The 27,449-nt window shown below is 40.1% G+C and overlaps 2 protein-coding genes across 6 annotated transcripts; one reads left to right on the top strand and one right to left on the bottom strand.

Annotated features, from left to right (window-relative positions):
• Positions 1–1,311: 1,311 nt before the first annotated feature.
• LOC119549182 lies at positions 1,312–25,571 on the top strand. 5 transcript variants are annotated; one of them, XM_037856992.1, is made up of 10 exons: positions 1,312–1,621; positions 7,566–8,953; positions 10,080–10,221; positions 17,506–17,654; positions 17,725–17,888; positions 18,429–18,623; positions 18,795–18,821; positions 22,232–22,279; positions 22,348–22,545; positions 23,349–25,571. In XM_037856992.1, exons 2-10 carry the CDS (start codon positions 8,908–8,910, stop codon positions 23,961–23,963), a joined length of 1,584 nt encoding a protein of 527 aa, XP_037712920.1. In that variant the 5' UTR covers positions 1,312–1,621; positions 7,566–8,907; the 3' UTR covers positions 23,964–25,571. The 5 variants fall into 5 exon arrangements, with proteins under 5 accessions (XP_037712920.1, XP_037712922.1, XP_037712921.1 ...); XM_037856994.1 differs by lacking the exon at positions 18,795–18,821 and having other exon boundaries at positions 17,512–17,654; XM_037856993.1 differs by lacking the exon at positions 18,795–18,821.
• On the bottom strand, positions 25,524–27,449 carry LOC119549181 (alkylated DNA repair protein alkB homolog 8). The gene has a single exon (XM_037856991.1). The coding sequence runs from the start codon at positions 27,427–27,429 to the stop codon at positions 25,582–25,584; it is 1,848 nt and encodes a 615-aa protein (XP_037712919.1). The 5' UTR covers positions 27,430–27,449; the 3' UTR covers positions 25,524–25,581.

The raw sequence follows: 27,449 nt of genomic DNA, 5'->3' as shown, positions 1-27,449 counted from the left end.
CATTCCAATCTTAACTGAGCCGCGAGCGTCCATAAATACGTAATTAAATGCCGCTAAGTATGCTTTTAATTTAAACCCTCGGCTGACAAGGGAATGAGGAGTGGCGAAAGCTAAGCGCTTGGTAAAAACAACATTGAAATTTCCTCCGAAATTGGCGCTCGTTTCCTGGCCAACAAAAGCAAAAGCCACTTCGTCGCACTTGAACTCTGCCAATGCGCTTTTCCGCTGAATATGGGTCTGTCTGTTATTCTGCCAGTCAGTCAGTCAGCCAGTTAGGCAGTTAGGTCCCCAAATATTGTGCCATCCCCCAAAATCCACTAAAATAGTCTCCTTGGTACAGCGAACACGACCTAACGCAAGAAATTGTTATCTGCTCGGCCTCTCTTCAACTCAAGCACTCTTAAAATGGGTGGAAAGCTTTTGTGTCCACAATCCTACAAGTTGGAGATGCCGAAAATGGTCTAAGGGTAAGCTCATTGGGGAATATTTTGGGAGGGGTAAGAACTTGATTAATGGTTCTCTTTTCAGACAACACCATTTTATTGCGTATAAAATATTTGATTGGATCACCGCCTATTGAGATATTTACAAATGTTGTTTGTACGTACTCGTAGAAATGAGATATATTAGTCCTTATTAGATGAATTGTAAGGGTATAAGAAGTGATGGGAGATATATGATTATGATATGTTGGTCAATCCAAAAACCGCCACACCAATCAATCAAAAATCTAAATGTATTATTTTTGTAGAGATATTTATTTTGTACAATTGATTTAAGTCATTCATATATCTTGTTCTTGTTTATTTTATTTAAATTATATAAAAACCTTATGGATATAACATTATAGTTAATTTCATTATAACATTCAACTGCCATATCATAAAAATATCAATTCTTTAGATCAAGTCCTTAAATTTATTTAATAAAATTAAAAATATATTTCATCTTGTAAAACGATCAGGAGGCTTTTATTTCTTAAAACTTTAAACCCAACATTATTGGGCCTGTATAATCTTGATTAGATTAGCAACATTCAAAATTATTAAAAAAAAAATGTATGGAATACACACTCTGGATCAAAAAAATGGTATATATTAAAAATTTTTTTTATTTTTTTATTATTCTTATTTAATATAACCGAGGGTTAAATGAAATCGTTAAGCATAAGCACTATGTATCTATTAAATAGCTAAATGTGCATTTCCATTTCTTCCATAGCTGGCATGGAAAGCTTTCTCTCTCTCGGCATTTCGGTTCAGTTTCGTTTTCATTCCGGAATGTCCATTTCAGTAGTAGTTTTCGCGTCGGCCGCAGCACAACGAGCAAACGGAAACCGGAAACGGAAGTGGAAAAGGCAGTGGCTACACAGCACAGTTTATCGGGCAGAGAACCGAAAGCAGACAGCCAACAACTGAGAACTGAGCGCAGTGAAGTGTTTGTTTTCGGCGTTATCAGTGGATGCACGCGTTTCCAGCTCTGATTGTTGGGATCAGGATAGGGTTTGGGGCTCCGATTCGGAATTCAGTACAGGACCCGGAGGGACGGAGGAGGCGGCGAGCCGGAGAGGCGTGTCACTAGCAGGTGGCTGAGCCGGTTAACCAGAGTCCGACGGCAAAAAGTAAATAAAATCCCCACTTGTAAATTGTGTGACAGTGTACAACCACTGAAAGCTGGATTGTGTGTGTGTGTTTTTGAGATTTTTGAGTGTGCCGCGAGCTGTTAAAACTTTTGTCTTTACACAGAGAAAAGCACGGTATTTAAGGTTTTTATAAATTAAAAAGTTAAATTAAACAAGTATTAGTTTTATATTTGCACGATGACAATGTTCTACTAAGTTATTTAAAATATAAGAGTCACTTAATCTTTGTCATGCACCAAATTTAGGTTTTTTATATACGTCTATACATGCTTTAAGTGTTTATTATTTTTTTTATGTCAGAATATAGGTACAGAAATATTTTGCTTTCACTTTAATTTTTTTTTAAATTATTTCAAGTAATTGCCTTAAATATATTGTGGAATAATGACCAAAAGCAAGGTCTTATAAAAAAATTTAGTAAGAGTAAATTACTATTTTAAATATAAAACTGTTTTCTTCTGTGATTTTATTTTCTGTGTAAAAATCTGCGGTTGTGCTTCACTGTGACAGTCGCTCAATTAGCAGTGAAAAGTTCTGAGTCCTTTGCGGCTTTTCTCAAGAACGCGACTGAGTTTTAAGCCAATTTAATTGCAAAAACCGAAGGCGAAAAAGTGAGATGAAAACGTAAATGAAATGAAATGAAATGGAAAATGGCCTAATGGACTCTGTCAGCCTTGCCATTTTAACTCAACCTGAAAAGCAGCACAGCTGTGGCAATTAAAAAGTAATTTTAATGCTCCTGTTCCGTTTGTTTGCAAAAACAAGCAACGTATTCACAATTAACCTGGGTGTTTTTGAATTTTTGTGTGGGTTAATTCACCGCCCTTGCACCGCTGTAAATCTTTTTCATCTTTTACTCCCCCATTTCCCCTGGTTTTCTTTGGCCATTCGAGGCGTAGCGAGTCGCACGTAGTACGTTACTATAAACAAATCGTTTTTCAACAAAGAATCCCACGGGGCAGTACACACAAGCGGCCATAAACATATAGGTATATATCCGCACATTCACCGCAACTAGAACAGGTCAAATGAAAATGAAAATCGGATCGGCGGCAAAGCGTCCGGAAAGCGCAAATGTTCATTTTAAATTTAAATCCGTCGCAACCACAGTCGCCGCATTGCGTGCATTGCCCCAGCATGTGGCAGTGTATCTAGCAACGGGTATATGCACCCGATTCTATATATGTTAGCACGACTTGCTCCTGGTATTTTTGGACCTGCCCGAAGTCGAGCAAAATGCCGCAGAGTTTTGACCGATTAAAAATGGAAATTTCTTCATCGCTGAAAGTTGTTAGTGCTCATTAGGCGATTCGTAAATAAACAAAATGGAATTGTAAATGAAGGGGATTATTCATAATAGAGAAAAATTGTAAATTGTAAATAAATCTATCAAAAAGTTCGTAAAAGCTTGCATTGTAATAATTCCTTGTTAATATATTTTTGTTTAATTAGCTTAAGCGTGCACTTCGAAAACTATATTTTTAAACAGTAAATAAATAAGTAATCATAATCAAAAAATTAGGGTTTTGATACACAATTTGAAAAGTGCCAATAAATAATTTATTTCTAAGAATTATTCTGCTCTTAAATTAACATCCAAATAATAAAAACAAAGTAAATTGTATATTTCTGTTTTATTTCATAAATAACAAATTTATTAAAAAGCAAATAATATTAATATATAATACCACTATTGAAAGTCATTTTTGGGAATAAGCCATTTTTAATTCGGTTGAAAGACTATGGAAAAAGTTTAACTTTTCTCCACTGAATATATATATTTTCTTTTCTTATACTTCTATTTTTGCAAAAAAGTTTGCCATTTTCTGGGATTGAAAAAAGGTTTATATTAATTTTTTTCATCCCATACAAGCACAACAAAAGGAGAAAGAAAACTGTTGTACAAAAACAGAAAAATTTCCACGTTAAACTTTTATTCTTGCAATTATTTTTTTATCAGCTCACATCTTTCGAGCTTTAAGCTGAAAGTAGTACTCAATTAAAGCCAACTTTAGCCTGCCATTTCGCGCTTAATTTTTTATCATCATCCTTGGCAGCCTGCATCCCTGCTTTCTCCTTTCACTGCCTCTCCCCCTCCACCACTCACCTCTCATCATGGACCTTTCTTCAGCAGAGCTGCGGAAAATCTCGCCGAAATTGGAGTCAAGTGTTTTCCCTTATTTTCTCTAGCCTTTCCTTTTTTGTTTTTACAGCCAGGGCATAATAGCATACGCCCTCCCATTCTTTCGCCTTTCTCTTTCTCTTTACAACGTTTTATACACACACACCGCACTCCCACATATACAAATATACACTGTACACCATGCGAAATCTTGTGGTTTTTTTTAGATGTGCAGAACATTCTATTTCCTGACAGTCGTATGAGATTAAGCCATCTAAGCTTTTGAAAGCCGATGCATATATTATGTTACGGCTTACCAAAAGAGATTAGACATCCTGAATACATTGAAAATGGAAAATAATATCAACACTTTCATATCATGTTATTTAACCATTTAATGTTGCATTTGTTCTTTTAATCTTGTTGGAATGACGAATATTTCCTGGATACATAGAACAAATGGTAGATAATATCAACTCTATCATATCAGTTTAGTTAACCATATTTTGATTTTACTCTTTCATTTTTGATTCTTTGTTATATGACGAATTTATGTTTTAATTTGTGAACATTAAACTTTGGCCTTTGAAGCTTGTTGATACTGAAGAATGTTTTATGTTTACAAAAATGTAACATATTTCCTGGATACTTTTATAAATTGATATATAATAAAATTTATATATAACTCTTTTGTATCATTTTATTTTTCCATATTTTTTATACTGCTTAATAACTTTTCTTTTATAGGTAACCAATATATTTTATTTTATTTTTAAACTTTGAACTTTGAGTTTTAAAATCTTGTTGATATCGAAGAACGTACTAGAATGTTGGTAGAAAATATTAATGGTAGATAAAATCAACTCTTTCATAGCATTTTATTTAATCATACTTCATCTACAAATCTGGAAAATCATAAATTGATTTATGGTTAGTTTTGTTAGAGATGGTAATCACATAATCTTTGACTTTGCTGGGGACTCAGAACATATATTACCCATACGTCGTGTTGGCTCACCTGCTCTATCATTAGTTATAAACCTGTTTGTTGTCTTTCGAGCAGTGTGCACCGGTGAAAAAGCTACAGCGCAGCACACAAGCCTTTCCCCGCTTTCCCCCACTTTCACCCACGTCCATCGCTTTTTGGCTTTCGGCTTCAATTGTAGCGGCTAAGTTGACCTTTTTGTTAATAGCGCTCACACAGCGCGCCACACGCGAAAACCAATATGCTGGAATATATGGCGAGGGAGCATTGTCTGCGCAGGAATTCGATGTTGGCACAGCTGATTGATTTATTGTCTGCCCGGCTGACAATCGAGCGTCCGCCAGTTGGCAGCTAAGCCAAACAGAGCCGCCAAATGCCAAAGGAGAAGTCTCCGCGCCACAATGTATGCAGTACGAAAATAAAAAAAAAGGAACCAAATTATCAACTAAGCCAGGAGTGTGTACCTGTGTGTGTGTGTGCAAGCTTGTTTTCTTGTGTCTTTGTATGGGGGAGAAAGTGGTGCCTGTGTGCATGTGACGTCGCTATAATTAAGAGCGCCGGCGAAAGCGAAAGCGACAGCGCGTACTAGCCGCCATTTTCATTTTACGATAACTGCTTTCACCTACTTATTTACCACTGCGGGAATGCATGCACCACCCGCTCCTTAATTTTCACACAGTTCCGAAACCATTTTACCACCCACCTATGTCTTCCCACTGAAAATGCGTCACCCCGTTTTATTTTTCCCCCGTTCAATTAAAACTTTCTTTTTCGATTTTAAAACTTTGTATCAAATGTACTTTTCAAACTTTTAAAACTAAATTTTCAGACATTGTTTTAGTTCTCTTAGTTTAAAACTATTCTAACTAATTAACTAAATATTTTAAAACATAGAACTTTTGGCTTTATTCTCAAAAGTAATACATTTTAAATGCCAAATTTATTACTTATTTCACATTAACCTATTTAAACTGTTTTTTCCCCCATCCCCTATATTTTATTATCTACTTTTATTATTGTTTTTATCACTTAAGTACTGTATTAAAATTATTTTATTTACTTAAAAGCTGTCATTTGTTTTACAACATTTCCACGCTCTATAGCTTCATTAAATTCCCTTTAAATATTCAAGCATATGTGACCTCCTTTTGCTTGTGTTTATTCCCACCTCTGTAATGAAATTCTTTCCTTTGAAATATTATAATTTAATTTCTTATTCCAACAACCTCTTTATCCAAGCAAGTCGGCATTATCCCCTATACTTTGTCCACCATGCGTCATACTTCCACTTTTATTATTCTGCCCTTTAATGAAATACTCCCCCTTGGAATTTTTAAATTTAATTCCTTATTTACTTCGTTTTGCGTTCAAAAATTATCATTTAAATTGCAAAGCGTGTGCCCTGGCATTACACATTCTTTCAGGACATCAGCTATCTTGTCCTCTTGTCCCGAAACCCTCAAGCATGCCAAAGTGTATGCCAAAAGTTCATAAAACTTTTAAGGGTCTCTCAACCGACAAAAATGAGACATAAATGCATAAATTTAATGAGTATCGAGCGGTTGCCGCTCGACGGTCAAGGGGCGTGGCCACTTTCGGACTTCAAGATGTGCATAAAAGTGTCCAGGCAGCCGGAGTAATCTCAATTATCTTTGGACAATGACAGCTGCTAACTAGAGTTATTTACCTAAGTGCAAGAGCTCATTTTTCTTGCATAAGGTTAAAAGTTGAATGAGACTCGATAGCAATTTGATGTATTAATAGATTATCAGTCACTTAAGCTAATACCCCGGGACATGGCCAAGTTTTAACGACTTTTAAATGCCCTAGATCTTATGGATTTTTTACTTATTGTTTGCTCATACTTACAAGAGTTTAATAATGGCAGTTTGTTAAAGAAGTTAAACTTTGGCCAACTTTTATGTCGCCTATTCGACCATAATCCACACGTTTAAAGTAATGGCACAGATTTGTAGCCCACCTTAAATGCAGGTCCCATCAGGACGTTTCCTTTTCAATGCTGGCCATAAAACATTGGACCTTTTTTTTTTGCAGACGTTTGATGGCAATTTTGTCAATTGGTTTTCCGAACAAGTGAAATCTGTAACGGTCCTTGGTGTGCCGTATTTCTTTAGAGCGGCAATAAAAGAAAATGTTGCAGCATGTTATTGGTTTGCTTGGGTGAAAAGCGCAAAATCAGAGTAAACGAGGCCAATAAACGAGTTAAAAAGTTTAACACCGCCAACAGGTTGCGGGTGGTTGGAAAACTGATTTTTAGGATGGCAAAGGCAGAAACACGGACCACACATGTTAACCACATAGTTTCCAAATTCCAGTCGTGCATGCTAATCGAAAATGTGAAAACACAAAGGGAAATACCCACAAAACACACACGCATGATCGGGCCAATCCACAAATTGAATTGTCTGCTGCGGATGAAGCATGGATTGAATATGGGATATGGGATATGGTATTATGTATGGCATGGCATATTTGCTATGTGGGGCTAGTTTTGGGTGTGTATTCCTGGCCAACACACACGGCGTATGCGCAATGCCAATTAAAATCAAAAGCCTGGCCCCAAAAAGTATGCAGCACATAATGTAATTGGCTTTCGCTTTCAATTTCTGTTTTCTTTCGCTTCGATCTGGCTAATGAATAACGAATGAGCCGTGTTCGCTTAATTGTGATTGAGTTGAGAACACAGCTCATTATAATTAATGTAAATGTTGCACACACACACACATTATAGTTTTTGCACAAATATATGCGCATATTTTGCCGCAGGCCATTAATGCCATTCTGATTTATTGCAGCCTCCTCTCAGCCAACAAAAAAACATAACAAAAAACACTGGGCCATAATTAACCGCTTGCCACAAGCCGCACCGAGGAAAAGCAAATACCAAAATCAAAGCAGAAAAAATCAGTAAAGGGGAAGAGCAAAGGTTGAGTAAAATGCGGCCTAAATGCTTTGGCAATTATGCCAAAATTGTTAACAAAATGCTAAAAGTATCCAACTAAATAAAAGCGACAAAAGGAAACCGCAGGACTTACAAAGGATCCAGGGATAGGCGACGACAGGTGGTCGCTTTTGAAGACTACTCCTTCGATTCACTTGGGGCATAGTTTCGACTGAGGCCCGAAAATCATCCCCTTCGATTGCCGAAAAGCAACAGAGCTCAAGAACCGAACCCCAAACCAGACCCTAGCCCAAATTGAAACCTCAATAGAAAAACACAGAAAACGGAAGCAGCAACAAAAACTCACTTGGGCTGCCATCCAAATCAACGGCTGTCAGACAAAAAGTCGCTTTTTATTGATTTTTATAAAGCCAAGCAAGCGGGAAACACCAAAAAGCAATGAACAGCAAAGAATAATAACACAAAGCCGCAGCAGAGAAGTAGAAACAAAATACGAATAAAAATAAAAACAAAAAGTGAACGCAATGTGAATAATTCCCCAGTTGAACAGAGGCGAGCACGAAACGGAAAAACTGTTGCCCCGCCTTCCCCCACTACCCATTTTCCCATTTCCCCCGAACCACCACATCGGGATCCCCCAACTATATAATATACCAATATACCATACTATCGGAACGTTCATCAAATGCGATTCAATTCGATGACGATTCAAACAGGAGACACCGGAGCGACGGACGCACAGGGGGCCCCATAAAAATGTGTTATAAAAATATACACGCATAAATTTCTCCTCCTCCTTCTGCCACCCCCCTCAACACAAGGACATAGATATATACAGTATATCCCAGCCTGGTTGGGGAAAATTTAATGCAAATGTCATTGACAAAGTCAATTAGCAGGAAAGCCAACGAAACGAGCGGAAATGCTGTAGCTGCACAATTGAAAATTCGAAAATTGATTAAGGGCAGTACGCAAAAACACGAAACGGGAGTGCGGGATCAAAAGCAAGACTGATTTTAAGTTTAGTTAGATTATTTTTAACAACCCAAGGAGGAACAACTACTTTGTGGGGCTGAGCCGAAACTGCAACAACGAATTGGCCAAGTGGAAAGCGTAGCAACGAGGAAAAGCACCCATAGGGAAAGCAGAGGAAAACAGAGGAAAAGCGGCAACAAAGCAGCTAAGACAACAAAAGCAACGACATCCAACAAAGGCAACCGGATCCATTCGAAAGCATGTTTGTGTTCATAGTAGTGCTGTTTGTTAACGCTTGCCTAGCGGGTAAGTACCACATCCCAAGTCCCAGAATTTAGGGTTCCTAAACCCCAAAGTCGTAATAATTTGGAGCAACAAAGTACAGCCCTTTGCCAACTTAAGCAGCTCAAGCTGTTGCTATTAGGATTACTTTTGTACTCGATTTCAGGATAGTTTCTACTCAATAATTCTTCGTTTTTCGTTTGGCTTACCCACACTTTTACTAGTCCTATCGAGTTAGACAATCGGTCTAACTTGAGTTTATATTTAGATATGTCTACGAAATATAAATATTCCAGTGAACACCAATTCAGGTCACACGGATACACAGCTAATGGGCTAGACACTCTTTAATAATAATAATAAAACTTTAAGATGTTCTTCCAGATACGATCCCTAAATGTAATTTCATTGTAGGGAACTTTATTTGACCTTAAGTAAATGGGCCAACAACATTTAAATATTACAAGTAACACCACCATTTATCAAAACACCGTGGTCATTATATATGGGAAATTAATTTACCATAAATAAATTCCGCCACTTAATGGTGGAAATGAATTTAGGCCATACGTCAAGCCAAATAAAAGCATTAATCATCATAATGTTCTCAACACAGCCATTTGGAATTTATAACATTTCCTAATATTTTGGGGAAATTTATTTGATTTCATTCCAAATAAAAAACAATTTTATTCAAGATGCGGCCAAGACGTGTATTTGTCTTTAAACACAAGATTATCCCCAACTAATGTTTAACAATACGAATTTCTTTATCTAAAGAAGAATTAGACAAAGGTCAATAGGATAAATCACTATAATTTGGAATGCACAACAAGTAAATGAAAGATTATATAACAAGTAAATGAAATAAGACCACTCTATCTGGTCAATTGATAACAGATTGACAGCTAAATCAGTGATAATCTTCTTTGGGGGTGGACAAATCTTAATGAAAACCCGCAAAGCTTCATACTTTATGACACAACTTAAGGGCTGACGTCTTTACGATACGGCTCAAACCAAATCCAGCTAATCCCCAGACGCATAAACTTGGCTAGTGCCCGTGATTTACTATGTATAATATATATACTCGTACCATAAGCATTTACAAGGATAATGGCATAATAACAAGCAATTATCCTTATAATAGGCACCATTCCGGCTACGCCGGAGAACATAACCGTTACGTTCCTGACGCCCACGGCGGTCCGAGTGTCGTGGCAGACGCAAATCGATCTGAAGGCACATCCCATCGAGAAGTACATCGTGACGTACAAGCCGACGGATGACAGGTAGGTACCACTAACAAAGCTAAAACTCAATCCGCCGGGCCACTTGACTGTCTAAATGACGGTAGAACACACTTACTTACCATTCAACTGACGGGTCTACGGAGGGGGTCTTGAGGTTTGGGGGTCTTGAGTGCACGGGAAGAAATATATACATGGAAATGTCATTAGCCGGTTTGGTATAGATAGATAATATCTTCATATTTCTACATGATTGATGCTTAATTAGGTATCCAATATTTGTCTTAAATGCCAATGTATGTATCTATATAAGAAAGTCAATAAATTTAATATCAATCAGATTATCAAAATGAAACAAACACAAAGGTTATCATAAGACTTATAATATTGAATCAACTAATTGTTATTTGAAATTGTAATCTTTTAATCCCTACACAAAATTAAATGTGTCTTACACTGCTAGACTTTTTAAAGTCGTTCTGAGGATAAATAACTTTAAATGTATAGTAAAGGTCGCAATACAAAATAAGATAAAGAAGTACATATCATTTCCGATAAAATTTCCGGATTTTCCCTGCGTGTAAGGAAATTGCAATTGCATTTATGCAGAATACAGAGAAAAGCAAGAAAAACTCTGCCTGCAATTGACGGCCTCTGGAGTGGGTGGGGGTCAAAAACCCAGGGGCTGGGGGGCGTCAACGGGCCGGGGGCGTGGCAGCGGTCAGTCAAGAGCACCGTCTGCGCGCAGAATTGTGTGTGTGCCCCCTTTTTGGGGCTGGGAGCTTGTGGTTCTGTGCGATTGCGAGTGTGTTTGCTTGGCCATGAGCTAAATACGGGCCAAGTTAAAGTAAACCAAGGGAATGGGCGGGAAAGCCCCAAGAAGCAGCAACAACACGAAACTGGGAAACTTGAGGCCAAATTGACCGCGAGTGCAGGCCAAAAGAAAAACAAAAGCCGCGTGTACTTGTAGTCAAGTTATTTAAAACAAAGGCGAAAATTCGAGTTTTGTACACAAAGCATGGCCAACTTCCTTGGAATTACAGCTCGATTTCCCTAACTCGAACCACCAGCTGTCCAAAAAGAAATTCAAATTATGCTGAAACCCATAAGCTTTTTTACTTTTTTTTCAAGACACATATTTCAAATATTTCTAAACAAAGGGGATTAAGTGCTCAGATTTTAAATGTTTTCTTCATCTACGTTGACATACACATTTGATTATAGCAGGCAAAGCTGAAGAATTTAATGTTTTCTGAGTCAGAAATTCTGACATACAAATTAAATTATATTTTCAAAGCCGAATATTTTATAATTTCGGAGTTTAATTTGCAAACAAAATTAAACTACCACATATTTCTAAATAACACGCACTTTGTGTTTATCTTTTTAAATTAATTATAAATTACTCGTTATGAAATTTTATACTGCAATGCAATTTATATATTATAGCTTATCAATTTTAGACAATTTAAAACCAGATGGTAGATACACAAATGGATAAGTGTTTGTTGATATCTTCCAAATAGAAACAGAGCTTAAATATTTCTTGTACTCAAATAGTATAATTTATAATCAAAGTTTACAGCAGCTCATTAAAGTGTGCTAGCAATAGGAAATTGCCAGTTAGCATAGGGCGGCTCGAAAGTTTAAGATCGTTGAACGTTATTGCCACTCAATTAGGTACGATTTCCGAAGAACTCGAGTTGGGAAAAGTTCGAGTTGGCCAAGTTTGCCTGTATAGAACGGTTGGTATTGCAGCCATACTCAAGAACAGCTCATGTGCTCATGTGCACACATATGTCAGGGACTTTGCGACCGTGCCAGTTTGGGTTAACTCTCTTGGCAATATTCTTGATGATTTACCGAAATAATGCAGCCCAGCTGCAGATGTCTTGCCTGCAATATACCATCTTAGCATTCCCATTTGCATTGCCACCTCCACACGTTCCATTCCCGCTGATTGCTATTTCTCATCGCCGTGTTTGCTGGTTTGCGTGGCAACCGGAAGAGCAGCACACTGGAAACAATTTTATAAACATTCATATATAATCTTCAATTTGTTCTGCTGTAATTCTTATGTAATTTTCTTTCTTTAATGCATTTTAATATATTTAAAACCTTTTTTATATATAAGTTGAATTCGATCCAAAACCTTAAACGACAAATTAGAATTGGCTTAGAAGATATTTCTGTAGTACTACAGATATCCCTTTTTTTTATGACAGAAAGAACAAAGATTTTTATGGGGAAAAGCTTTTTTACACTTCGCTCCTTCAAAAATAAACTTTTCAAGGCCAGTTTGGCACATTTTGTTCTTATAAAATAAGAAAATTAAAATTTCTAGTGTTAATCAATAACATTTTTTGCTATGTATGTCTATTTCTTTGGGCTATTATTTAAAATATATTTCAAATATTATTCAGGGGTGCCACAGAAATCACTAGGATTTCGAAATCATTTAAAATGTCATAAATAGGTGTCTAAAAGTATGCAACAGCTCACAAGTACAATTAATTGATTCAGAAAGACTACTAGTGTTTATTTACTGCATACTTTTAGGCCCCTAAAAAAGGATTTCAAAGCGCCCACCCCTAGTAGTTATAGTTTTAACTTAAAAAAGGTTTATTATATTTTCAACTTAGTTTAATTAAAAATTGACCAGTTGTAAGTAAATTCCTTAGTTTTATGCAAATTGAAGGTGCATATTTTCGCAGTGTGCCTAGATGGGATGAGATGGTCGCATGGCTTGCATATTTCGCCAACAAACTAAGCACTTCCGCTCCGTGTTGGCCAAGTCAAGTCCAAGTGGTCGGGTCTTTTAGCCCGTTCGCGCTGAAACGGTATGCCTTCCGTGTAATAAGTTAAGTGCTCGGCTTTTGTGCTTTTCTGCCTTTTGACTGCAGTCCGCTGCCGACTGTTGGCCAAGGTGTTTTTTTCTTCTTTTTTTTCAATTTAATGGCCCCTGTTGCGTGAGTGTGTGTGTGCTACCCGTTTTCCGTTGACTCTTGGCTGCATGAGCGTGTTTTGTCTTTTACTGCCCGCCATTCCAATGCTAAGCCCACACCTGTCCCATTCTTCTATAAAGTTCACGCCTATGTCAAAAATTTTATTACAAAACTTGGACCCGTGCTCGTGGTGTTCTTCTTCTTTTTTGGTAGTAGCTTTGTTCGTTTGGTCATTATTTATTAGTCAGTTTGTTTTTAATTTTTGTGTTACTTTCCTATCGATTTTTGTTGTATTACATACTTCCGACTGCCAGTCATTATGGTGGGCGGTTGGCGGCGGTTTCCCTGGGTTCTGTCTTCCTGCCGTTTTTCGAGTAAATTGTGCCGGTGAATAATGTATGATCTGTACATAGACACGTTGAGTGGGCTCGGGCTTTGGCTTTGGCATTAGCTTGGGCTTCGCCTTGGGCTCGAGCACCCCGAGTGGAATAGACTTTTGTCCTAGACGTTTCAGACAGGTACACAGATATGCCCGTGCACACAATGATATGCACTGCGAGAATTCCTGCTGCTTATGAGGCCTATTTTGATTTGCACAATTTTTTGTTTTCACCTTTAACAGGTATATGTAATATTTATTTACAATAATGCAAGCTAAGAATAAAACAACGATTTTAAAAATGTTTTTTGAGTTAAGAAATTTTTTTTTTGCCTGACTGATTGGAAAAATATTATTTACTCCATTTTAATTTTTGTCTTTTATTTCAAGAATTTTTGCAACAACAAAAGGTGATCCGAAGACTAGGGCAAAACTGAAGATATCCGCAAAAAAAAATATATATATATAAACCCAAAAAAAAAGCACTCAGATTTAAAAATAAAAAATTTAGCTAGTGGGTATCGAACATTTTTCATATGCCTTCTTGCAAGGTTTTTACCATTTTTAAGGAGTGATCTTCAATAATCATAGGGGACTAATTCTAAACAGTTTCATTAATATATATATATTTTTTTATAACAATAAATATTTTCTCTCAGTGCACCATGCGTTGCTCCAAATTGCTAAGTGGATTTATGAAATTCTTGGCGAACAATGAGTGGCTGTTGTAGGGGATTGGAGTTCAATACGTCCAAGCATGTCAAGCACCATCAATAACAATAATAATTAATAACAATTACTGTCCCACCGGCGGAGAAGGGGGGCGTGGGGAGTGGCAGAGGCGTAAAAAGGGGCGGGGCCGGGGCAGGACATGTGCTCGTTTTGAGAAGGAGGTCGTAGTAGAGTAGTTGGAAAACCCCGATCAATAGATTGCCCTGTTCTAGATTTTATTCATTACTGTTATCTGCGTTTTAAGAGCCAATTTGACATTATTAAAATTGAAATGTCAAGGCCCCTTCCGAAATATATATAGCCATAGTTGCTGTGCAATGGCTAAGCGGATGAGATTTGTGAGTGCCTTCAGCTGCGTTGTGTATCGTTCTCTGCGATGACGACATAAATTTTCCAGCATAAGCCATAAAAGTGCACAGGCCGTAGTAACAGGAAATGAAAATCGAGCCGAGAGCATAAGGCGAACATAACGTAAACCTGATTTGTATATGCCCTATATGGCATACACACAGGGCATATAAGCAAATAAGCAGCCTTTGTGCTTTCACCAAGGAATTCGAGTGTTTGCATTCGGTTTTTCCTTGAAAGTTATCTATCCTTCATTGAACATTGATGCCTCTGTCCAATGGGGCGTATGCGTATTTTTAATTGCATTTTTAACTTAATGCAAATGCAGGACGATTGTCACGAAGCTCTGGGTTTGCTCAACAAACAAAAATTGTTACTCAGGCTAGTTGACAGTACAATTTTGGGGCTAAAAGCCGCCCATGAACGTCATAAGTTATTAAATAACATCAGAAGCCCCGGTTGGCTGCCTGTCGTGCGAGTACACATTTGTATATTTTGTATGACATATTGTATGCACATTGCGAAGTTTGAGTAACGAATGCGAAACTTGTTCTGCTGCCCTGTAAGCTAATTGTTTATTTATCAAACCGGAACGAGCCGGATACCGCTCACAAAAGGGGACATTAAAAAAAGGAAAAAGGAAAAGCCCACCGAATTGCATATCCAGCCATATTTCTGAATATCAAATGACTCAGAGGCCACAATCAGGTCGTAAAGGGAGAGGCAAACCGGCGAGAAAATTAGAAACTTCCTTCCTACCAACGCGGGGAAATTCGCCTGCATTTCTTATGGCCAGCCGAAAGGGCAAGGGATCCACCCAGAAAAATACCACTAAAATTGGAGCCGTGGCGTGAGCTTAAATTGTGTATAATAACCGGCTTCCTTGCCGAATTTAATGCCAAAGAGTCAGAAAATCGAGGAAGGCAAGAAAGGGGGATTTAATTTGATTTTCCCCAGGCGTCGCCACATGATGAAAACTTTAATGGCGAAACTTTAGACGCCGCCTGGCGCTGTCACATATGGCGGATCGGATGGGATCGCCGGTTGAATTTCTCATGTTTGTCCAAGTCGGCCCAATTCCAGTTGCCCTGCGGCCTATTCGGTCTATTGGCTGCCTGCAAATGGATGTGACACATGTGGCTAATCAATTATTCAGCCGCCGGCGCGAGCGAAATGAGGAGAGTTTTTGCCGACCAGCCAGATGTAAATTCACAATGAGCCGTAAAAGCCCGCTTATGTCCTCAATTCGTATCAATTGGCAGGTTGCTAGTGTTAACTGCAGAAGTTCGTGTATTAAGCCTACATTTTTAAAGCTGCTCTCAGGAGCGATGAAAGCGTCGATTTTTATTTAAATTTTAGGGATTTTAATATCGCAGTTTTCTGTTCAATTTGTATTTTTGTTAAGGAAGCATAGTTGTATACTTTTAACTTTTCTAACCTATTCACCTATTTCTAATTAGCAACTACCTTATTACCAAAAATTTGTACCGCTTGCTCAATCAGATTTACTTTGATTAAGCGAAAAAAACATAGAAAAAAGGTTCTATTGACCATTGCGAAGGAGGCTTTATCCTACACGGCATAATGTTTGTTTTTATTATCATAATAATATTATGTGAATATGTTGATTAGATCAGCAATTGCTATCTTGTATGCTAACTAAACAGGTGAGGTAGAACAATGCCATTCAAATATAATCAGATTCAAAGTAATAAAGGGGTGTCACAGAAATCACTTCGAAGCAAATTTCCCCCGAAAAGTAAAGCTCGGTGACACAGAAGCCGGCTAAAAAATATGTTGAATTAATACCAACCAATTGGAGGCTAAACAATTTTTTTCTTTAATCAGACATAACTTACTCCGAGACTTTATATGTCCTGTGACACCCACGATTTTGGTTGGAATTTGAAATAAGGGATTTTCTTTACTCAAGGCTTTTCCTATAATTTAAATATTTTAAATATAGAATACTATTATTTTTTTTTTTTTCTGCAGAAAATACGAGAAAATAAATCTTAAAATAGAATCTTTAAATCGGTTAACGGTACTTTATTTATTTATTTTGTTTTTAACTCTTCCTAACTCTACAAGTATAAAAATACTAATAAAAATGTCTTAGCTATTTAGTTCTAATACAAGACATTAAAGCTAGATGACATTTGAAACATGGAATTCTTAAGGATTAAGTTTTGTTTTAAATTATATTAAATGGGTTCAGTAAAATCATTTAAGTTCTCCACAGTTCGTAAGATTTTGAAATACATTACTCTGTATAAAGAGCATTACTATACCGACCAACCTATATTGTTTACAAGTGTTTTGTTTTTTCAACGTTTACATTTGCTTGTTCGGCGTGGTTTTAGCTTCAACTGCTGGCGAAATGCGGGACACTTCTGTTTTCTGTTTGGACATCGGTTCCACTGGGGGCCATTGGGTGGGTCGCATTGCGCTGTGAGTGGGCCAGTGGGTCTGTGGGGGCCTGTGTTTGTTACATGTATGAATAATGAATCATTTGTCAGGCGCTTGTGGTGTTTCTAGTATAGTAGCCGCAGTAATAGAAGCCGGTGCACAAAGGCCAGAAGTCTGAGCCACTTTTCTGGCCCCACGCACTCGCCACAGGATTTTCAACGGGATCTTGGAGGTGGTGGGTGGGTAGATAGGTGGTGTGGTTTTCCGGGTAATGTGAGCTCAATTGGCAAATCTAGGACATGTTTGGTAACTGCGCTGCGAGAAAGTGACAAAGTGAAATATTGGCCAATGCTGTAATTACCAACACGGACCGGCCTCATATTTCACGACTGGAATGTTGTAGTTTGTTCAATTAGCACACACACACACACGATTGCACAATTCTCCTAACCCAATCCACCTCCCAACTCCCCCTTAGCTGCCGTTCGAGGGTGGTAATTGAATTAATTTAAGTTACAGGGTTGTACAGGACGTCGCCGGCAGCAGCGAGGCCATTGTCCTGGATCGCCTGCTGCCCAGCACACAGTACTCGCTCGTTGTGACGGCCATCTGGCAGGGCAAGAAGTACCGCAGTCGCGGTCAGATCAAGTTCAAGACGCTGGGTGAGTACTTTGCATCCCTTGGATTCGGTTCTCATAAATATTTATAATCGTTTGATTTGTATCCCCTAAGATCTGCCCAAAAACACCTCGCAGCAGGACTTCCCGCCGGGTATCTTTGGCAATGGGAGCAACGGTTCTCGCAACGGAAGCACTAATTCCACCATCTTCGGCGAGGATGTGACCTCCACGGCCACCAACACCCTGACGCATGGCACAACCAGGGAATTGCCCACTGTAAGACTTTTAGATACTCTTAGATCAAATACTAGTCGTTAATGATTTGATTTTTGATAATTCATTTAATTTAAGATTAGATAAAACACAATAAGGAATAAAAGTTTTCTAGAAACTAAAGAAAAACTTACATTCTCTATAATGATCTAACTGAGTATGATAAAATATAATATAATAACAAAACAATTTTTCTCGATCGAATTTACTGTTTACTATTTTTTTTAATTCGAAGAAAAAATCCCTAATATTTGTTAAAGTATTGTCATATAGTATTGGAAAATTTTTACCTACAATTCAGCTTATAATTATCTTTTAAAAATTATTTCTGTATTTTAATGTCGTCATCTAATGATGGTACTCAATAACACCCATTTTTAGACTATATTTAAACGAGAAAATATAAAATTTTAGTGTGGCAGCACTATGAAGATCACAAAGTTTCAGTGTGGCAACACAATGAAGATCAAAAATTAAAATTGACTAAATTAGGACCTAAAGAGGTCAATAAACTTACAATTCTCTGTTATTTTCCCCATGCAGATTCGCGGCGTGGAGATCGGCATTGTCCTGATCGTGCTGATGGTCTGGGCTGGAGCCATAGCCCTGTTCTTCAACCGGTGGGGCAAGATCCGGATGTTGCTGCCCTACCAGCCAGACTACAAGCACGAGCAGCTGAAGGTGCCGGGCACGGGGGTCTGCAGTGCCAGCGGATGCAATGGACAGCACTCGCACCAGGTGAGTTCCGCAGAGGGTGTCCCAATCCCAATCCCAGTCCCGATCCCGATTTCGGTCGGGGAGGTGGGGATGATGGTTGTGCGGGTTTCTAGGATTACTCGGAGCGCTGAGCGTTTGGATTTTCGCGAAGGAACTTATCTCTGTTTCGTTTTTGTTATGCTTCATTTTTAGAACCTACACCCCGATTTCTTTGTCAAGGTATTCAAAAATAACAAATTCTTCCAACTACTTATATACGAAACAAACAAAAATATCTTTGCATTTATTCGCTTTTTTCTATGCATCAATTCAAGTAAATATTCGACTCTTATTGAACAAAGTACACACACTGTTTCCTTTTTAATCCTTGCACAGCCCCGCCCAACCCATTAAATGAAGACAAAATAACCTATTCCAACATTTTCCGAGAATGACTCTGTTCTAGAAGTTTATTGAAAATGCCTTTCTATCAACTATGTGCTTATTTCCCTTAAATATTGCAGTGGTCCGTTTGAGAATTATTAAATGGTGGTCGCAGTTCTTAGTCAACTGACCAGAAGAATATTTTCCTAGTGCATTTTCCCTGTAGAATTCAGACCTTTTCGACTGTTACTTCTTATGATTTGCATACTAAGATAGCACGTGCTAGTTTTGCATCTATTTTAGCTTTCTTTTCCGTAGGCTTATGGCACTAGTTTTCGGGGCATACTCTCTGGACTTTTTGGCATAGCCTTTGCCCTTTCTGAAGAGTATGATCTCTTCGGCCCGCCGAAGTCAACTAGCGATCCCACCTAGATTTATTGAGCTCAGGATGCGATAAGCATATGAGAGCACTTCTAATTTACAACTCGTACTATCCACTCTCCATAGATATACAGTCGAACTCTTCTAAAAAATAAATTAAATGGATCACTTTAAGATATTGCAAATCTTTAAGTATAATTCAGTAATTATAAAAACTATTAATATAAATTTCAACGAAGTTCAAACCCTTCTGGTTAGAATATATTTATTTAAACCTTTCCATATGATATAATTTAAATCCTATACTTTTACTGTTCATTTAGTGGCTAGAGAAGTTCGCCTGTATTTTTAATGCATTTAGCGGTTTTGGTTTTGAGCTTTGCTGTTCAGGTGGGTGCTTTCTCGAGATCTCACTGACGAAACGTTCCCTACTTTCACTTCGCTCTCGCCTGCTGATCTTGTTCCTGCTCCTGATCCTGCTCCCGCCGCTCTTGCTGCTCCTGCTCCTGCTTCCGATCTTTGGTTTTTTGGCCAACACGAAAACAGTGCTTGCCGCGGTGCGAGGGCTGTGGTATCTTTGACCGCTGCTTTCAGTATCCGCGAAGGGAGCTGGAGCGCGACTGCGGCTGCCAGTTTGCCCTGCTCCACAAGGCGGATGTGGAGAGCTAGCAACCAGCGCACCGCGAAGCCTCCTCGGCGGCAGTGAGTGCTGTGTCCAGCCATGGACATGGCCATAGCCATGGCACTCCGGTGAACACCTATGTGCGCGGCCCCAGCGTCGATAATCAGTCGATTGTCGGTGCCAATGTGCTGGATAATGTGGACAGTCCGGAGCGGGTCGTGGACAACATCGAGGTGGACGGCGATGAGATCCTGGACAAGGATCAGGAGGATCAACAGCTGCTGCAGCGGGGCGATAAAGAGCTAGTCCATCGCATATTGCCGCTGCAGGCGGCGGGGGCCATGAAGCAGCGTAAGTTCGCCCAGCAGCGCGGCATCCTCAAGAATTCGCAGGAGCGCACCTTTGTCGAGGAGGACGAGGTGCTGGAGGCCAAGAAGCAGCTGATATTGCGTCGTCGCCGGCTGTTTAGCCACTATAGGCAGTACGACCAGTGGCGTCGGAGGCAATTCAGCTACGATCCCAGTTACTTTCGCCCGCCTCCGATGCCGCCTCGAGCGCTGGCATGCGCTGATCACCAACTGGGAGCCACCACGGATGCGGCCACGTCCGCCAATGCCGGGCGAAGGAGGCGCCAGTACCGGAGGCAGTACTCCTGCGCGGATCGATCGCGGGAGGGATCGCACGACAGTCGCGGCTCGTCGACCATGCAGCTCCAGCTGCAGAAGTACCACAGCATGGTGGCCAGCGACACTATCCGCACCGAGTCGTCGGTGCTCAACCACAGCAACTACAGCGAGCCGGCCAGCGTAAGTCAGCCAGCTAGTGTTGGGCGGAACGAAGATAAGTCAGAGTGGTTCACCTTGGCGAGGGAACAGGATATACTCATGTTTCTTATTAATTTAGCTATTTTTTTATTTCTTTTTTTTGAGTATTTACAAGAAGGGCAAAGTATTATTGTAGTGCCCACCAAGTAAATTCAATGCTTATCACTCATACGCAATGTTGACCTTCTCCGAGAAAAACTACGGTACCTAGGCATGTTTACTCATGTTATTGAATAAAACGTAAAATAATACGTAATATAAACATCTTAAAAAAACTATTATTAATTTAAAACCTTTTGAATTGGCTTACTTGTCGGATTAGTAATGTTTAAAAAAGAAAATTTTTGGAAAAAGAGGTTAGCTTCCAAGAAAATGTTCAATGCATTATGTTTAAATTTGTAGTTATCTTGTTTTTAATAAAATTTACATTTCGTGAATTTCTAAATACAAGTGGCAACAGTAGTTTGCATGCTCAGACGCAAAAAATATTTTCATAAATAAAGCTTCATTTAAAAGTAGTGAATAATGATTCAATATAGAAAGAGTTATTATTTTTTGTTTCTTTCACTTAACTCGCATACTATTAAATTCACTTTATTTATCTTTCTTTAATAAATTTTAAATTATATTATATTTTAACCTATTTACCATTGCTTTTATCACTTTTTATATTTACCTTTCAATCGTTTAATTAATTCATATTGTTGCTATCATTTAACTTATTTATCGTTGATATCACTTTGTTTATCTTTCTTAAATAAACTGCAGAGAATATTGTTTTATTTCTGACAGCCATTTAACTTATTTGTCATTGCCTTTTATTTGATATTTATTTAATTTTAATAAATCACTCCTCAACCGGTTAAACTGTGCAAAATGAGGCACTCCATTCCCTCGCCAAAGGACGAGCCACCGACTTTGTCCCCCAAAGTGAGCGGGGTGTTCCCAACACTGGCCCCCAGCACATGCAGATGCAGCTTGTGGAGCACGTGCACTTGGTTTTGCTTGGAGTTCGAGTTCCGTTCTAGTTCGATTGCGGGTTCCACTTCAGATTGCAGACCGGAGCACCAAATCGCACCAATCACCCATCAATCTTAATCACCTTGTACAGAACTTGCAGCTATGTACCTCCACTGGATGGAAACGGCCCGCACTCGCTCACTTCTCTCACAGCAAACTCACAAATCGCAATTCGCATCCGCTTGAGTCCCGGCTTCGTGTGTTGTCCTGCAGTAGTAGTTTGTAGCCAGGTAGAATGTCCTCGCTTTTCGCTTGCTCCTGTTCGTGTTGTTGGTCCTGTTTTGGCGGGGGGGTCCTTTTAAGCGGGCTTATGTGTTGTGCGTGTGAATCCCCTCGGAACTGTCCGCTCTACCGTCTCCTCTCTATCTCTTTCTATCTCTCTTCCCTCTCTCTTGCTCTGCTCCCATTGCGGAACGCAGTTCGACAGCAGTGAATGTGCCCACCCACCGTTGCACTGCAATAGTCGCGTAAGCAACTGACCCCAGGATGCGGCAACAGCCAGCGGAGATCCTTACTAACGCACCTTTCATTGCAGCACATCCACATGCTGGCCGAGGAGCACTCCACCTCCATCTCGGAGCGCTGCACCCGCAGCAGGATCAACTCGGCCATATTCGTGTCCTCGGAGGGGCGCGGCTTCGACTCCATCGAGTTCCTGCGCCGCCACGGATCCCAGAGCGTCCTCTGCAGGAAGGCCAAGAGTGCCGAGAACATCACGGACAACGGGCGGCGGGTGAGTTTAGATCAGCAAAGGGTCCTATTAAGTAATATAATAGAAAGTGGGCACGTTTTAAATTTAAATTTAAAAAAATGCCTAACAGAACATCGTTAACACCTTTTATATAAAAACCTAAATAAAGAAAGATGCATCTTGAAGTAATAACTAAAATGAAGTAATAAATAAAGTAATATGAATTATTATTATTATACTCGCAATAGTAACAAGATTTTTTAAAAATCACCCAAATATTGTTAAGGGATTTATTTAAAGCCTTATAACATGTGCTTATGTTCCGACTTGCTGACTGGATTTATTAAAAAAATTCATGGTAACCTTTAACATGTATCTTTTATTCAATGTATAAGTTCAGAATAACCTTTTTGGTCTAGTTTGTCATGACCTTTGAAAATAGTTTTAGCAATATACTTGAATATTAAGCAAGTGCAATGATATCTAAATTGAACATGTTGTCCAAATAAAATTCTAACATTTATTAACTGTTTTCAACTATCACGTATAGACCCAAAAGGGCGGTCAAAAAATTATGTCTTAGGTCCCTACAAATTCCAGCTAGATTTTTTAAAAGCAAATTGATTTCCCTTCCGAATATTATGATATCCTTCAATAACAGAACAAAATATATACGAAATGTGCATACAAATGTGGTCCATAGGTCAAGGTTGTTTAGGAAGTGGTCGAATAGACAATTTATCCTACATGATGGGGTAGTGGTGCTTCACTTTACTTGCATACTTATTTACCTTCAAAATAAATTAACTTAAAAATAAATAAACTATAATTAATACCTTTCACAGAGGAGCCTGCGACCCTGGCGCACCGACGACGACTCCTGTAAGCAGCAGCACCTCTCGCAGGACAGCAACGACATCGAACTGAAGGAGTGCGGCGGCGCTGGCGGGGAACTGCTCCGCCTGCCGGTCATCCACGATGGCAAACAGTCGCCCTCGGCCGTGACCAGTCTGCTGGCGCGATCGGCGGCCATAACCACGGCCAATATGATTGTGGGCAGCATTTCGCTGGAGGCACCGCCACCCTACATGCAGGACGACGAGGGCGATACGTTGTCCACGGCGGCACTCATCCACAGCGATGCTGCGGCCGTGGTCCACGAATCCCAGGACTCGGCGGAGACGGTGGAGGAGCTGGTCCATGTGCCGCTCCTGGCCAGTGCAACGGCTACGGCCAGCGTGTCGGCCTCCTCCTCGCCCAGCATTGCCATCGAGGCCAAGCCGCGGGTTCTGGTGCACCAGCGATCCTCGACCGCCTCCTCGTCGCCGCACAGCAGCCCCAAGAACCTGGGTGGCCTGGGACTCAAGATCATCAAGCCCAAGATCAGTGCCGTGCCAATGGTTTCCGTCTCGGGTCCCTCGCCGCCCATCGAGAAGCCACCTCTGGCCGAGTGTTTGTAACAAATGGCAGCCGAAACATTTATCTAAGCTCGCGCTCAAGGCAACTGGACCCTGGATCCTGGACAGCCCTTACAAATCCAACACTCCCAGACAAAGCACCCAATCCAAATCCTTCTTTAAGTTCTACGATGAGATAGTTGAGATGGAGAAAGTATGCCAGCTGCTCAAATAAGTGTTTCGGTGAGAGGCTTTAGAAAGCAGAATGCGAAAACGAAAGTGCAAGAACAAGACGTATATAGTAATAGGATAGAAACAAAAAGATATTGTACCAGTGGTCATCACCAGGCAAGGAAAGCTTTGTATATTCAACAACGACTGAACTATACACATATGTACATTATAAACGAAAACAATGGTAACCTGTATAACTTTTTAGGTCGATTATGGTGTATGTGTGTATACATACCTATTAACTGATAAATCAGCTTTAACAACAAACAAGTAAACTATCAGGCTTTAATGTAACGACGATGATGAATTTCTGGTTTAACCTAGTTTGTAGACTCACCTAGCTGTTGAAACAAGTAAATCAATTCTCTTTAATTGTTCTCCTATACATATAGCCAAAAAAAAAACAAACCACTTGGGCACCACAACTGTTATACACGCGATCTATATAGATTTACTATACTATACATATATATATTTATACACCCAGTAAAATTACGTATAAGCGATTTAGAGCCCCGCGAGAATTCACAGGGTTCCAATCATTTGTCCTCAGAAAGTTTGGTTATTTCAATGTTTCTAATCGCTCAGTAGCTCATTAGATATGTACCCTCAAAGACTCGCTTCGAAAAAACTAAGGAACTCTGTGGTTCATGCAGGGCCTCATTTCGTACTTTAGAGGTATTCGGACACATGCTATACACCTAGCTTTTAACTTTAAGATAATGAAATCACATAGTCCAAATGTTACTTGCTAACATATCAGATACTCTACTGTACCCACGACCAAAACGAAACGTTTGAAACTGTAATCTAGTCCATAATTAGCTGTAAGTATCCTATTACCAAACTATATAATAGATGTAGTTTTTGTCAAGTAAGTTCTCTGGATGACTTCAGAGTGTTTTTAAAACCAGATTCTTACATGTATTTCGTGTAGATGTTTCTGTAGCTCGAACCTTAACCTATACAAAGAATTGTATCTGATGTTAAGCTAATATATTGGTGGATTTATAAAAGTTTATATAGGAACGTTACTATAGGAATCTCCAGCTAGCACCCAAACCCATTTGCTCCCGCTCACTGATTTAGGTAGTCTCTATACATTTTAGTTATGATACTCCAAATTTTATCTATCCACCTACGCGTTAGGCACTTGAAATCAATCCTATCCACTTCGTTTGAATAATGAAATACAACAAATGTAAATACACATTGCACTTGTACCTACAGCAACTGGAATACTCTTCAGTGGAACACAAACGTTGTTATTAAGGAATTGTCAATTTATGGTCCAAAGCTACAATAAATAGAACATCATTTGGATGGGTCAGCAGTAAGCTTAACTAAGTTCTAGTTTACGTTCAATTCGCTAACACAAAACAAAAGTAAAACTGTGTGAATGTGTATTTTTGAAATCAAATAAACGAATTACATAAATGTAATCTTTTCATAACGATACATTCGAGATTTTCTCGAAGATTACGCAATGATTTCCTTGGTCGTAGTAGCTTTTAATTAATTTAACTTCTGGCAGCTGGGACACCAAGTGCTCCAGTTCCTGCTCCTCGAAGACGTGGTAGTAGCGCAGATATGTGGTCCTCTGCTCATCCTTGGTCTTCCATGGCACCAGTACGTCCTGCTGCTGAAACTCCGTGCGATTGGTGTGCACAGGGAGTGGTGTATTATTGGGCAGCTGCTGCTCCAGTTCCTGCTGCTGCCTCTGACGTTGTTGCTGCTCGGTGGTGCGTTCCTTATTTACTGCTTTATTTTGCCGGAGATAAGCGGATTTCTTATCATTCTTTCGCTGATCCTTGGCCCAGACATAAACCAAAGCACTGCCTCCGGGTCGTAGAACTCGAGCCATTTCCTGCAGAGCGGCCAATCGACGCTCCGTAGTGGCCAGGTGGTGAATGACCGCTATACTGATGCAGCCATCGATGCTGGACGATCGCACAGGCACACTGAGGCAGTCGCATCGAAAGACATTCTGTCCCTTCCGACGACCCACAGCGAGTAATCCCTGCGCCCGGTCGCAACCAATGGCCAGGAGCTGCGGATTGCAGCCCAGATATTTGCCATTGCCGCAGCCAACGTCCAGTACCAGTGATTGGGGATCAAAGGAATCCAGAAATTCCGCTACTTGTGGCCAAGGTGTGTGCCGTGTTTCGCTAAAGTGATCAGCGATCTTATCGTACACCGCGTGGACATTCTGTTGCTCCAAAGAGACGGCTTGAGCAGCCAGTGAGGCAGTTAACTCCTGTGGCACTTTTGTTAGTCGAGTGTCGCAAAGCGTGGGGTACGAACAGTTGCAGGCACCTCTTCGCAGGCGCCGAAACGTCAAGGAAGTCCTCTTGCCGCGACATTGTGTGGTCAAACCTCCTGAGCCGCTGGGCACTACATCAATGTGCTTCGGCCTGATGCCATGCGTCCAATCATATCGCGCCTCACCGGACATGATCAGCAGGGATCGTCGCGGCAATCTGACCTGAACGTGTTCTTCTCCTCGCCGGAAATCCATCACCACATCGGATTGCAGGGACAGCGAGAGAATGGGATCCAAAAAGGCGCTATGTGTGTCCACATGAGGAGGTATTCCATGACCGGGTTCGTACTCGTTCACTGTCAGCTGGTCAGGTGTGCTCCAATCCCAAGTAGAAGCGGTGTTTTCCAAGCGCGGCCAAAGAATATCACAGGCTGATGGTATGGATTGCTTCAGAGGCTTTGAGGGGTCCACATTATTGGTGCCATAAAGGAACTCAAAGCCAAAGTGCTTGACATTCCGATGCTTCAGAGTGCCAGAACCCTCGGCGGTTCTGCCATCCTCAGCAATGACCTTTAGCAGAGTGGATTCCTCTTCTTCGCTGACAAACTCTGGAATCACCAGGAGTCCACCGGGAAGAGGTCTGTCCCACTCACTTTTCCCTGCAAGTGCCGGTAGTTCCTTCACATAACTCAAGTAGGCCACTGCTCCTTGTTGTCCTATTGTGGAGATGCTGTGCATGGCCAGATATATGCGCTCGGAGTCCTCCACGGTGGCACAGACTAGAAAGCAATACGATTTCCCCGGCAACATGACCACTTGCGTTACCTTTCCACCGGTCGCGGCCGCCGCTTGGAGCAAACACTCCTCTGTGAGTCCATTGCTCAGTCCCACGTTCAGGATCGCCAGGTATGTGGTTGGGTCATCACTTGGGGACACCTCGCAGTCGCTTTTAATGATGGCCAGACATCTTCGCTGCTTTTTATCCGCCTTTTTGGCATTGTTTACCTTTTGCTGCTTCTCCTCAACGTGCATTTTGCGTCCAAGCCAGTGTG

Source organism: Drosophila subpulchrella, chromosome 2R (assembly GCF_014743375.2).
Source record: "Drosophila subpulchrella strain 33 F10 #4 breed RU33 chromosome 2R, RU_Dsub_v1.1 Primary Assembly, whole genome shotgun sequence".
Classification (NCBI taxonomy): domain Eukaryota; kingdom Metazoa; phylum Arthropoda; class Insecta; order Diptera; family Drosophilidae; genus Drosophila; species Drosophila subpulchrella.
This window is presented reverse-complemented; position numbering and strand designations above follow the sequence as displayed.